This window comes from Actinia tenebrosa, unplaced genomic scaffold (genome assembly GCF_029948245.1).
Source record: "Actinia tenebrosa isolate PJP-AT-01 unplaced genomic scaffold, QUT_ActTen_1.0 PGA_scaffold4__44_contigs__length_22323623, whole genome shotgun sequence".
Lineage (NCBI taxonomy): Eukaryota > Metazoa > Cnidaria > Anthozoa > Actiniaria > Actiniidae > Actinia > Actinia tenebrosa.
Genome location: NW_028292581.1, coordinates 8,526,027 through 8,540,424, shown reverse-complemented (window position 1 = coordinate 8,540,424; position 14,398 = coordinate 8,526,027). Strand labels below are relative to the sequence as shown.

At 36.7% G+C, this 14,398-nt stretch overlaps 1 protein-coding gene across 2 annotated transcripts; it reads left to right on the top strand.

Annotated features, from left to right (window-relative positions):
• The first annotated feature begins 2,589 nt into the window (after positions 1–2,589).
• On the top strand, positions 2,590–13,362 carry LOC116296736 (uncharacterized). 2 transcript variants are annotated; one of them, XM_031704803.2, is made up of 10 exons: positions 2,739–2,923; positions 3,188–3,260; positions 4,106–4,214; positions 4,507–4,553; positions 4,668–4,777; positions 5,168–5,237; positions 5,718–5,807; positions 6,038–6,126; positions 6,364–6,422; positions 12,855–13,362. In XM_031704803.2, the coding sequence occupies exons 1-10, from the start codon at positions 2,887–2,889 to the stop codon at positions 13,005–13,007; spliced, it is 837 nt and encodes a 278-aa protein (XP_031560663.1). In that variant the 5' UTR covers positions 2,739–2,886; the 3' UTR covers positions 13,008–13,362. The 2 variants fall into 2 exon arrangements, with proteins under 2 accessions (XP_088892384.1, XP_031560663.1); XM_089036258.1 differs by lacking the exon at positions 6,364–6,422 and having other exon boundaries at positions 2,590–2,923.
• Positions 13,363–14,398: the final 1,036 nt, after the last annotated feature.

Below are 14,398 nucleotides of genomic sequence, written 5' to 3'. Positions count from 1 at the left end.
CTTTTTGTAGTTAAAAATAGGAAAAATATAAATAAAGATATGTGATTGGCTTTTTACCCCGATGTGAATACTGTATTTCTTGGACCTACTTGAGCACAGGAAGTATTTCCCAATGCCATTCAATTGAAGTAGACTAAATTCTCAATTTAAAATGCGTATCCAAAAAATGTGATCGATGGTATTGAGATCCTGGTGTTTATGTTACTGGGCTTCTGGAAAAGTCCTGACATGATCAATCTAAAAAAATAACCACAAACGCATTCAGTAAAACTGATGAGCGATGTATCCGGTCAGTCCAAGACGCCAGAAAATCTCGGAAATCTATTTGACATTTGCCTTTGGAAAACCAAAAAATAATTGTGTCGTATTTGAATTGGAGTGTTATGGCACAAAATGAAAGAGTTTTGATACACATAATGAAAAAACGCTTATGAAACTATTCTAAGTAATTGGGTTTTAATAAACATATTTAATCTTAGGCTCCATGTAGAATTTAAAGACTAGCCCTCAAGCCCGAACATGCAGTCTCGACGACCAGGGCGAATTAAGAGCAGCAGGCACTGCCAGGTGAAGTAGAACCGATGGTATTACGTCATTAGCAGCAAGGGAAAAACAAATTATCTTGGCTGCGAAGATCGACTGAATGCTTTTCATCCTAAATCAGCGAGAAAAAGACCAAAGCGGACTTCAAACTCTACTTTCAGTTTCCAATGCATAGATCAGGAGAGTCGAAGGGTGACCGGAAAAAACTGCGCTAATTTGCATAAAACTATGTTAAAGTAGCGACTCGTTATGAACATCTGCGCAAGCATTTTTCCCCCATTAGTTAACGTTGCCATGTCCCACAAGCTAAGAAATTCATCTACGATATATATATATCCAGCATTTAAAACTTTTCTTTTCTTAATCCTTGTTATACAGTACTCTTCAAACTGGCATTTTTATCATTAGTATTCATAATTTGTAAATTATCGAACGAACGAACGAACGAACTGAACGAACGAACGAACGAAGGTATGAATGAAGAAACGTGAAACATGAATGAATAAATTAATCAGTGTAACTAAAGTCAGGTCATGAAATAACGAAAAACAAACGAAAGAACGGAGGAACGAATGATATGAATGTATGCAACTAAAGTCAGGTGATTATGAGTCGAGGACTTGCTATTACTTACCCTTAGTGCATTTTCTCAGTAATCATTAGTTCTACGCTGATTGACAGATTTATTTTGCGGTTTACACCTCACGAAATCGTAGGAGCATGAAAAACTAAATCATCGGGAAAATGATAATGATAAAGAATTTTTTACCTTTATTGGTAAGAAACTCAATTAATGCTGAGGCATTATTTTACATCGAGGCCAAGATAAGTATATAATGGAACCGGGAAAACATATAATATATATGATGATTCCCTAAAACACGTCTACTAAATAAATTCCATAATTGGGAGATTTCTCTAATACCCATTATTATATTATTTCTCTTGGAAAATTGTCAATTTGACCTTCTAAAAGGCATTCCCTCTGGCCACATTGGTGCCACAGTTTAAATTGGAGGCTTTTAAGCAGAAAACCAAATTTCATTTATATAAAAACAAATCATGTCATGCTTTAATGCTTTTTTTAGCGCGCGGCGCGCACTTCCAGTACTTATTAAAAATAGAGTTACTGTAGTAAAAAGCTAGGGACGGTAAGAACATAAGATTTCCAAATTCCACAACGGCGACGTCAACCGAAGGTGCAAATCATTGACTTCTCTTTACGCGGGTTCTGTTCATCGGAGATTTTATTCAAAATATTGTCGATAAAGTCAACACATCCACAGGGATAAGGCAGACTTTGAAGGCATGAGACCCCTAATACTGGGAAGTTTACCGGCCTCCCGTTGGCGTCGCCGTCTTCAAAACTTCAAGTTAAGTCCTAATTCAAAACATCTCTCACGCATGCGGACAATCCTCTCCAAAGGACGCCCAAGCTTTTTTTTTTTTTTTGAAACTATACTTCTGTAATTCACTCCTTTCTAATAATTTTAGAAAGCCATATAAATTTAAAACCCGCTCTTTTTTGTTTCCTGAGCATTCTTTCTGTCCTTTGGTATACCAGAGTTTCAAACCGATATGGGATTTCTGTGTCACCTCCATCGCCCCCTATAATTTGGTTCCTCTTGGCAAAAAAATGGCGGGCAGCGATCCGGTAAAGGGGTACTGATTTCAGAACGAAATAAGAAACGTTTGAAAACACTGTATTGATAGTACCAATATAATTTTTACATTTTGATAAAAACTACTGAATGCTACGACTGCAATGAACTTTGCAAATTTGTTGGTAACGTTTACAAGTTGGTCACTTTCATTTCCTAGTTCCGCTACGCAATGCGCCTCAATTAGAATTATTGACAGATTATTAACTCTCTTTTAGAGGTAAGGTCAAACAACGATGGTATGGATATCGTCCGAACCTCTTTCCTCTCAAAGATTTGTTAAAAAATTTTATCATGCACTGCGCATCAATCAGAAGAGACACAGCTTTACCTTTTTGAAATGCTCAGCTGTGCGTGCAGCAAACATTCAATTCTGTAATTTAACTTTTTAAATTTGGAGATATCCCTTCAATCTCCAACCCAGAGTTCGCATTCCTCTTAGTCCGCACCTAGAGGAAAGACACGAGATTGGAGATATTTCAGGACAAAATTTAGGATTTTACTTGCAGAGGTGGCGGGTACCGAGTAGCCGCCCTACCGACCTTTCCCTATCTTCAAAGATTGGGCTACCTGTGGTACTACGTTTCGTTTCAAGATGGCGCCAAAAGTAACACAGATTAAATTCCTGCCCGTTATTGGCAAGTAAAATAGTCAAGAGAACCTGAATATTCGATCTTTTACGATGGAGAACGACACCCCTCCTAGAACAAAATCAAAAGGTATGTAATTTTCATAACGAGATGTTTGAAGTAGAAAGAAGAAACAGGATTTCTTAACGTCAAAAAAATTTCAATTTGTTTTGAAATATAAAGCGTCCATAGTTACGTCTAGTTTAATACGCTGATATTACATGCTTTTAAAACACACTTCTTGATTTATATGATTTATATAAATGTATAGTTATATTTCTTTATGCTGGTTCAAACTATGTTTTGCTAGTACATGTTACATCTCATTACAAAACCTGCTCTTTTTATACATAGTAACCACAGAAATCTCTGTTTCTCTAATTGCAAAACGAAACGTGAACACCAAGGAACTATCTGCAGACAAGATGTAAGTCTTGGTTGTGATGAAGATGTATACATTTTGATGATAGAGTTCTTGTCCTGATGATAGCAAATTGGGGACCACTCATTTTTTAATTTGGGGGTGGGGGATCCACTTGGTTAAACCATACCGCAAAAATGGCCAACTCATTCATTCTTTCATGTGCCCACTTCTCCCCTCTTGAGCTGCTAAATCCCACAGACTCTCCAGCCTCCCTGATAAAAAATGAATGGTTCCTCTGGAATTTTGAATAGACAAATAATGTTGAAAACTTATCAATCTCACTGTCCCACACTCCACACCAAGACAACTACATGTAAATGGCAAGACACATTAGTCCACTATTGATAAGAGGTTATGAAACAATGTATTGCTGTTGCTTGCAGTGTTTCAAACAGGTTCCTGAGTGACAATGAAACTTGACTATAGCTGCCAAAATATGGAATCTATTTTTTTCCCAATGTAGCTTCCAATATAGACTCTATCACTCTATTGACATTCTACAACCATCCTAGCAACAACCCAATTGACATTACCTTAATACTTAATTTCAATTTTGAAGTTTGCATTCTTTACTATTTTAATATCATTGCACCACCCTGATAGTATAGAGCGTTTTCACGTGATGTCACAGCGGCCATGTTGCCGTACCAAAACAATACCTTTTCTATCCCTGGACAATTGAACTCTATTTTCATGCAAAAGCTTGCAGAAATTAAGTTTGTATCGTTTGGTACGCCAATATGGCTGCAGCCTTGTCACGTTTATCATCCATGGTAAAACTGCTCCATATTGAGTGTTCAAATTAATTGATTTAATAAAAATGAAAAGCAAATTCTATTTGTTATCAGAGCTGATAGCATACTGACCTTGACCCATGTTCGTTTGGACCGTGAGAACATCAAGAATATTGATAATTTGGATTGTCTTGGGCCTGTAACTAATCTTTACTTACAAAATGTAAGTAGTTTGAAAATACAAGTAAAAAGTGTATTGATTAATGGAGGCATGGATCAAGGGCGGATCCATTCAAAAATTTAGGGGGGGCTAATTGAGCTTCCTCTGTTAACACAACGAAAACTGCAATAAAAATTTTTTTTCTGCTAAAGTGGGGCTTCAGCCCCCCTTTGCCTCCCTGGATCCGCCCTTGTGGATATTATGTTACATTATTATATATATTATGCCTGAGTTTAATATTTGTTCTACAACTATTTACGTCAACATAATTATGCCATCTGATTTTCTTTTTTAGAATGAAATCACCAAAATTGAAAATCTTGATCCACTACCCAAGCTTAGGTAAGGTTGATTAACAAGACCTATTTTTTTGAGTAAAACAACAATCTATAATAAAATGTTGCAATAATTGGTTAAAATAATTAATCAGATTGATTCTGAGTTTTTTTCCATTAGGTTCCTTACACTTGCTAACAACAAGATCAAGAAAATTGAGAACTTAAATCATCTTCACTCCTTAATGTTTCTGGATTTAACAGACAATAATATTGAAGATTTTGATCCAAGTAAGTGTTTTCAGTGTGTTTTTTTGCTACATGATTGTTAAGGCAATATTGATTCTTTCTGTTACCAAAATCTTATCCATGGACCAGCCTTGAAATATATTCCTTTGCTTGTTGAATCCTTCTTTGGATCTTATGACAAGAAAGCATTAAATGAATTCCAATTGGAATTTAGAAGTTGATTAATTATGAGGAAGGAAAACTGGTGAAACTGAAAAACCCTCGGAGCACAGGAGAGAACCAACAAACAACTCTACTCACATAGGACACCAAGACCGGAAGGACTCAAACCTGGCTTGCATTGGTGAGAGGCAAGCACTCTCACTGCTACACCACCCATGCTTCCCAAGTATTTCCATGTTTTGCTGACTTGCTTTTGTTTTCTGCTCGTAGAGGAACTTCCTAAAAGCTTGATTATTCTAAATATGAGTGGGAATCCATGTGTGATGCACAATGATTACAGGTCTGAATTAAAAAAGTATTAGGTATTTAAGTATCTTAGACTGCAAGATTGCCTTCCAGAATTAAAAATCTTGTTGGGGGGTGAAAGGTATTGCTTGATTTCACTAGACGTCATTTCCTGTTTGGTGCAGAATGTTCATCAGCTAAATCATAAATTTTCAATAGAATTCTTTCTGGCTGACAGCACATGGTGGTCAGTGTTTGACCACCCAGATAATGAGATTCAAAAACTTTTATTTTATCAGCTGAGTGAAAGCCAGCAATGTAAAAGGATTTGACTAAATGAAGGCTTGAATTGGGTTTCCTGTGTTTCCTACGCATTTTGAAAAAATGCTCTCTCAAAAGTTATAAAAGTTGAGGGGTACAAATCTGTAGGAACCACATTCACAAACTCATAATGATACATATCCACTATAAATTGCAGTATTTGGAACTCAAAGAATGAATGTTTCTCATAGCTGTATACACTGACATCCTATAGGGTTAAGATACTACAGTCACTTGATAAACTTGAACAACTTGATGGAAGCAACATCACTAAAGCAGACCGACAACAAGCTGGCTGTCCAGTGTAAGTAATATAGTTGTTCTAGAGTGCATACCATTATATTCACATGAAAAACTTTGTAACAAATGTGCACAAATTAGTAAGATCAGTAGACCTTAGCAGACGTTAGAGCTATAAAACTTTGCACTAATTTTGTAACTTTTTTTGTTATTTGTTTTTAAATTATTTAATTTTTTAACTTTTTCATGGATATATGGTATGCACTGGTGTAGCTCTATGTATTTGTGTTTTAGCAATGAGAGTGAAACAGAATCAGATGATGAAGATGAAGATGAACAAGAAGAAGAAGATGTAAATGAGAATCAGGAGAATACTGAAACAGGTGTGCTTAAAAATCATTTTGTAACTCAGTGTAGGCTTCTTTGCGTTCTAAATCTAAATCTTTAATCTGCAAAGGTTTCCCATCAATACAGTAGTGATGCTCTTGTGATTATTTTGTTTTATTTCGTATAAAAAATTGAAATTAGGACTTTTAGACTTTATTTACAGACACGTGCTCGTATATCACCTTAGTTGCGTGACTGTTACCTTACTTTTTGCTGTTACAATATCTTTTCAGGCACGCTAGATCAACATTGCAACGATATTCTCGTTCGCGCCAAAATTCGCACCATGAAAGTAAGTGTTTTTTTAGCATATCTTCCATGCCTCGATAAGTTTATTCATAACCGCAGACCGACCTTTATCAGTATTTTAAACAGTTATCGTAGAATGATAAGTTATACACCGTAGTGAAAATAGTAACTGACGTTTCGGACGTTAGTCCTTCGTCGGAGTTGACTCCGACGAAGGACTAACGTCCGAAACGTCAGTTACTATTTTCACTACGGTGTATAACTTATCATTCTACGATAACTGTTTCATTAGAAACACCGACGCAGTCCACGCTAGTGTTTACTAGCCATCATCTAAGTATTTTAAGCATCTTTGGTGTAAAACTCATGCGTAACTTCTAATCGACTTCTTGTAAAAACGGCGCTAGAATGTTTGTACAACTCACTTGTTCACTCATCAGGGCTTGAAATAACGGCTGGTAAGTCGCCGCTCATGATGAACGTTACGTTGTTCGACTGGACAAGTTCCAATTCTGGACGGACATTGTCCCATGTCTGGTCGTTATGTAAAGGAACAAACACTAGGGCGAGGGCATTGTTAAAAATAAAGGCCGAAGGCGCAGCCCGATCCGTGATTTAGAAACAATGGATTTGTATTTCATATTGATTTGATATGAATGTCCCCGGGACAGGTCTATATTTTTAAAACATAGACCTGTACCGGACATTATTGAGGAAAACAACCGCATTACACGATGGGATTGGGGTGTGACTGGTTATTAATTTAAGGCTTTGCTCATGCAACACCAAATGAACCCACTTTTATCAACATTTTGATTGTCCCCATATATAAAACGAATATGTAGAGGATATTACATGGGCGCGCGGAGATACGAAATTTATCTTCGAGTGTTGAAAAGATCTCTCACAAGTGAGCGTAGCGAACGAGTGAGAGATTTTCAACACGAGAAGATAAATTTCGTATCTCCAAGCGCCCATGTAATATTCTGTTTATTATATAATTATCAATGAAAGTATGTTTTTGCTTTTTCAGGCAATTCTTTCCGTGTATTTTTGAATAGTCATCGCAATGGTGTTATTTTCACGTGTGAAGATATCAATTTTTCGAAATAGAGAAAAATAGATATTTCATTGGTAATTATATAATAAAAAAGGATATTCTACTCGACGTCTTATCAAGGCTGCGCGCAGGTGAACAGACAACATATGTGTTTCAGTCACGCGAGGGCGACAATTCACCAGAATCCACTTGGGTTTATCAGCATTTGAATCGTCTGTATAAAAGGGCAAAAGTGTCCTTAAGAATCCCCCTTATTTGAGATCTTGTCACGGCTGCGCGCAGATGATCATCAACATGCTTTATTTTGTTTTTCATCTTTATTTGAGATCTTGTCACGGCTGCGCGCAGATGATCATCAACATGCTTTATTTTGTTTTTCATCTTTATTTGAGATCTTGTCACGGCTGCGCACAGATGATCATCAACATGCTTTATTTTGTTTTTCATCTTTATTTGAGATCTTGTCACGGTTGCGCGCAGATAATCGTCAACATGCTTCATTTTATTTTTCACCCGCTGCCTTACGCGTTACTGAAACACAAGCGCAATGCGTTCCTGCGTGCGTATGTGCAGTGGCGGATCCAGGGGGGGTTCGAAGGGTTCCACGGAACCCCCCTTGAAGGTTTGATCTTTTAGGTAATAGAAATATGTCTTATATAAATTTTGCTTAAAAGTATCCACAAGGATAATGTTGAACACGAAATGATAAATATTTGCTGTTATAATGTTTAATTTACCTTTAAGAGTGGCTGTCCGTAACGGTCGAGAATGGCGGGACAGCGAAGGAATTTTCAAATTTCTCATATTTTGTCAGAAGACAACCTTTGGTAAGCTCTTTTAAGAAATCCAGTTTAAAACTTCGAGCGCTTTTTTATTTTGGCGAATTTTACGAAAATCTAAAACTCGACTTCCGGTTTGCTCTGGACCGGTGTGAACAGCCCAAAATATTACCCATATTTAAGAAGGCCTCACTCGTTCAAAAATACTCCTATCGATCTGATACTTTTTCAACATTTTAACTAACTATCAGACTCCAAAAGGGATAAATAATATTTTTGGGAAAATGTTTTTTTCTCGCTTTTTGGGATTTTTTTTCGATGGCATTTCAAGCAGCTACGACGCGAAGCAAATTTTAGCCTAAGTTGAATGCCCTAAATCATCACCTGGTATATATTTTATTTTCACTAAAACTATATGATCTGAAAGCTTGTTTATTGTAATTCTTTTCCTGAAAGTATCAGCTTTGGAACGCAAATACGTCCTCGCGATTAATCGACTCTTCTATGTAGCATACGGCGGTCTAATTTCGGATTCAGAATCAAAGCGCCTGCTTTATAAATACTCAAAAACTTTCTTGGATCACCCAGAATGAACATTTTAATCGTAAACAACATTAGTTTGATGACTGTAAACTATACTCCAGCTATATATTATTGACTTATTCTTTTGTACTGGAATGTTTTAGAGAGTAAGGACTTAAGCGTACGAATTCTAAGTTAGAAAAAAAACCTTTAGACCCCATCAAACGCAGGGTTTTTTTATTTTTCTCTTTTCTTTGTTTTTGTTGAATATACTTGCTCAAAATCCTCCCAAATTTCAATTAGTTCCACGTTATTCGTAGAAAAAGCAAACTCATTTTCGTACTTTCTCAAAATTAATGGAATAAGTTAGAGGACATTATGATTGAATAAACAAACTGAATTAGTTGAGAAGCGTGGCACGTGAACGTCGATCACTTGTACCTTTCTTGAATTATATGAACTAAACAAACAACCTTTATGGTTTGTATTTTTTGTCTTTATCTCTTGTCAAAATTAATAATAACTAGTGACTAAAGTGCGTGCAGTTGCTTTCGTACTATTTCATTTAAGCCCCTTTCCCGATAACGTCACACATTTGATCCGCATCAACACTGCCTACTCTGCTTTTTTTCCCTTCTCTTTTGTTGCTGTTTTTGCTTGTTTTTATATGGGGTTTCAGAATTGATTGATTTAACTTGATTCTAAATGAAAAAGCCAAAAATCGTCCTTGTTTCATTAAGAGAAGTCAGTGGCTAACAAACCTGTTTCCTTTCCTATTCATTCGCCTAGAATAAACTGTTTGACAGGAACAACAAGTATCTTTTTACCAATAATAATAACATATTATATATATATATATATATATATATACAGCCATTTGCAAAAACTATGGCCGCTTCCAATACATATACGAGTATATCGAAAGCATATCAAGTATTATGGGATATCTTCCACTATATATTTTTCAAGTTGTCTATCATTAGGGCTTTCTGGAAAAAAATATCAAGAATGATATCCCGCCCTGTCTGATATACTTTCGATATAGTTGTATTTATATTTGAAACGGCCATAATTTTTGCAAATGGCTGTATATATATATATATATATAACAAAGTATGTAATGTGGTCTATACTGGTGAAACAGTGCTCGATGCGTAGGGATGCAGAGCAACAGATATATAGTAAAGATTGGATTAAAGACGAGACATGTTCACTGTAACTCCGAGTTTCGTGCTTACGCACTCATCAGACAGACGTTTTTTTCAGAATGAGTGGCCGTGTTGTATCCGATATACAAACACGAGGCGTAGCCGAGTGATTGTATATCGAATACAACACGGCCACTCATACTGTAGATTGCTTATCAAACGTCTAGGCTAGTTCCTTTGTGTTTCACTAAAATTTTCAAAATTGAAGTGAATCTGGCCAAGAAAATCCAAGTTTAAGTTTATGCAAATGAAGACGAATCTATATCAGATATAAAACCTCCTTCATGGTCGTGATTTCTATTGTGTTTTCCTCATGAATTATTTATGAGTTTAATTTAAAAAATATATATATATATATATATATATATCAAATTATGCTTTACAACATTAATGTTTATAGCCAAGATTCAGGTAATAGCTGCTCAGTAGGCAAGCTAATCGTCGAGCTGAGCAGCCGGTTTTTTTTTTCTTTTTCTTATTCTTTTTTTTAACATTTTGACAGGAACAATTGTATGGTTTCTATCAATTACAGCCGCAATAGTAAACTACATTCTTAATTAAATGAAGGTATGGTGCTCTGGCGGCGGCTGCGTGCGAGTGCGAAGATTCTCTGTTCTTGAAAAGCATTTTTCTCTTGAGAGATGGTCGAAATCTCTTGAGAAACAATCGCTATTTGATCTTGCTAAGGCCGTCAAATACAAAGCTTGGAAGAGGGGGTTGGGGTTTCTACCGACCCTAAAATTCTCGTCTAGTAATATGAGGACCTCGGATTTATCTGCTGAAGAGGCTGGGCTCTCAAAGAAAATAAAAAGTCTGACCGCTTTATCAAAAAACAGAGAACCTACTTGGTCAACAAGCTCAACATTGAGTAAACCTTAGGAAGAAAGTTAAACCCAGAATTTGTAGAAAAGGTCATGAGACGTGCTCGAGGTCCCGACGGCTTGCGTCTTTTCAAGTACTCGGCCAGACCGTCCCTGAAGACCTTGCTATCTCCCCAAACGCAATAGAGGAAGATGATAATTTTCCCAGTACAATACTGTAGAAGCAGCTATCTCGACTTTCCAACCAGGGCCGTAACCAGAACTTTTACAGGGAGGGTGCACATCGAATAAAAAAATCGGCGGACCTTAAGCTTTTATGTGGGGGTGCACGTGCACCCTGTGCCCCCCCTGGTTACGGCCCTGCCAACTACAGCACCCTATCACTTACGACCAATACGATATATGTTCCAATGGTGAAAAATGACAGACTTAAAAACTCTCTAGGTAACAATGCTGCAGATTTTCTGTGAGGCTCTAGAGTTACATGTTCCTGTTCCCCTAAAAGAGCAAAGCACCAAATACCTTGAATGTAGTTTACGATTGCGGCCGTAATTGATAGAAACCATACAATTGTTCCTGTCAAACAGTTCATTCTAGACGAATGAATAAGAAAGGAAACAGGTTTGTTAGCCACTGACTTCTCTTAAAACAAGGACGATTTATAAAAAACAGAGTAGGCAGTGTTGATGCGAATCAAATGTGTGACGTTATCGGGAAAGGGGCTTAAATGAAATAGTACGAAAGCAACTGCACGCACTTTAGTCACTAGTTATTATTAATTTTGACAAGAGATAAAGACAAAAAATACAAACCATAAAGGTTGTTTGTTTAGTTCATATAATTCAAGAAAGGTACAAGTGATCGACGTTCACGTGCCACGCTTCTCAACTAATTCAGTTTGTTTATTCAATCATAGTGTCCTCTAACTTATTCCATTAATTTTGAGAAAGTACAAAAATGAGTTTGTTTTTTCTACGAATAACGTGGAACTAATTGAAATTTGGGAGGATTTTGAGCAAGTATATTCAACAAAAACAAAGAAAAGAGAAAAATAAAAAAACCCTGCGTTTGATGGGGTCTAAAGGTTTTTTTTCTAACTTAGAATTCGTACGCTTAAGTCCTTACTCTCTAAAATATTCCAGTACAAAAGTATAAGTCAATAATATATAGCTGGAGTATAGTTTACAGTCATCAAACTAATGTTGTTTACGATTAAAATGTTCATTCTGGGTGATCCAAGAAAGTTTTTGAGTATTTATAAAGCAGGCGCTTTGATTCTGAATCCGAAATTAGACCGCCGTATGCTACATAGAAGAGTCGATTAATCGCGAGGACGTATTTGCGTTCCAAGACTAATACTTTCAGGAAAAGAAGTACAATAAACAAGCTTTCAGATCATATAGTATTAGTGAAAATAAAATATATACCAGGTGATGATTTAGGGCATTCAACTTAGGCTAAAATTTGCTTCGCGTCGTAGCTGCTTGAAATGCCATCGAAAAAAAATCCCAAAAAGCGAGAACAAAATATTTTCCCAAAAATATTATTTATCCCTTTTGGAGTCTGATAGTTAGTTAAAATGTTGAAAAAGTATCAGATCGTTAGGAGTATTTTTGAACGAGTGAGGCCTTCTTAAATATGGGTAATATTTTGGGCTGTTCACACCGGTCCAGAGCAAACCGGAAGTCGAGTTTTAGATTTTCGTAAAATTCGCCAACATAAAAAAGCGCTCGAAGTTTTAAACTGGATTTTTTAAAAGAGCTTACCAAAGGGTGTCTTCTGACAAAATATGAGAAATTTGAAAATTCCTTCGCTGTCCCGCCATTCTCGACCGTTACGGACAGCCACTCTTAAGTTCCGTTACTAGATAGTAAATTAGGTGATTAGAGCCAATTTTTTGTCAGACATCGACTAAACAAAAGAGAATTATACACAGTTTAAGAAACAGAACCCCCCTTTGAAAAATCCTGGATCCGCCACTGATGTGGTTCATGACTTTATATTAAAACAGCATGTTGCGCAGTCTAAACTTGGAGGCCCTCAATGGTGAACAGGTTAACTCGTTTTTCTCATCTTCTAATACAGGAAGATGCCGATCACGAGAAGAGGTTAGACGAGCTTGAAACCTTACGCACTGATGTCATCAATACAGCTCGTCGTGCAAGGGAAAAAGAAGCGGAAGAGAAGGCTCGCATGCGGATATCAAGTAGTCTTGACAGCCCAGTCAGCTCCACGTAAATAAAAATAGACCTCTAGCTTGGGCGTAATGTTTTCTAATTTCAGACCACGTGACGGTTTTACTTGACTTTTTTGGACACGTGACATTCCCTATAGCGTTATTTCTTTGTTTAACGGTTACGCATGAGAAGACCCCATGAATATGGATACAACGCAAACAAAGAATCTTATTCTCAAAATAATGACACATGGTTTAAAATGGAAAAACGTTACGACCAAGGTAAAGAGCCCTGTCTTTAAGGGTAGTCTTGGCGGAGAAATGCCGAGTTTGTATTGTTCAGTCGTCACTACTTTAACGATTTAAAAAAAATTAAATTAAAAAGTACTGTATTTTAAAATAAAATGTTTGAAATTCGTTCATCGTATTCCTGCCTATGTGACTCAAAACCACACTCGCCGTAAGTTTCCTATTACCTCTTGTCTTATTTCTTTATTGTTATCATTGGAATCGAAGTTGGTTATTCTCGTTCTTATCTAGACACAATGAGGTTAAATCGAATATACTAGTATTTCATTGTGTAACCACGATCCTCAAATGTCACTAGACTCACGCGACTCAAACCAGACATACGGAAACAGCTGCTCCGCACCAACCGAATAGTTTCGAAAGTATAATTTATTTCTATTTTTTGCCGTATTACGCTCGGGTATCAAAAATAATAGAACAAAGATGGATGGATACCTCCTTTCTTACACTCAAACCGGCCCCACGTGCTTTCATCAGTTTCTCGGTATTTGGATACCCTGATGAAAGACTCGCACTCGTCTTTGATCTATTGCGTCTAACTTTAACCTTAACGTCTTAACCTGTGAAACAAGAATTTCTTGATAAAGTGTAATAGTCAAACTATAGTTCAAATGTACAGATTAGAAATGAATCTACTTACCTCTATCAGGCACCGTCCACTCATACCCGGAAATTTTTTACATCGGATTCTTTCTTTGCGGAATATGGCTTTATCGTAAAAACGCAAGTTCTCGAACACGGATACATACGTGCGGGCGAAAATTCGAAGATGCTACGTGTAGACTATCCGCGAGAATTTTTTTAAGGAATAATAAAAAATCCGTTTTCAAAAAAAGCCGGTTACTGTGGAAGGGGCCTTAGTCTACTAATTACCGTGTACATCTGCATTAGATTTAAAAGCACTTTACGGCAGCTTTTTCCTTTACTTCCCTGTTACGTTGGATCTTGAATTCCCTCTTCCCAGCTTTACAGCCTCATGCAAGTCCCCTCATACCACATATATAATGCAAATGTTTTCGATACCCTGAAACAGCCACTGTGCTAAACAATGCAAAGTCAGAGCATGGCTCATTCACATACACTTGTTTCAATAAAGTTAGTTATCAAAAACCTAGAAAGCTGAGATCACTGAGGATCATTTTGA

Coding starts and splice junctions, on each gene's coding strand:
- LOC116296736 (XM_031704803.2), top strand. CDS start 2,887: ATGGAGAACGACACCCCTCCTAGAACAAAATCAAAAG. Junction 4,778..5,167: donor TATTGAAGATTTTGATCCAA/GTAAGTGTTTTC, acceptor TTCTGCTCGTAG/AGGAACTTCCTAAAAGCTTG. Junction 5,808..6,037: donor CAACAAGCTGGCTGTCCAGT/GTAAGTAATATA, acceptor TTTGTGTTTTAG/CAATGAGAGTGAAACAGAAT.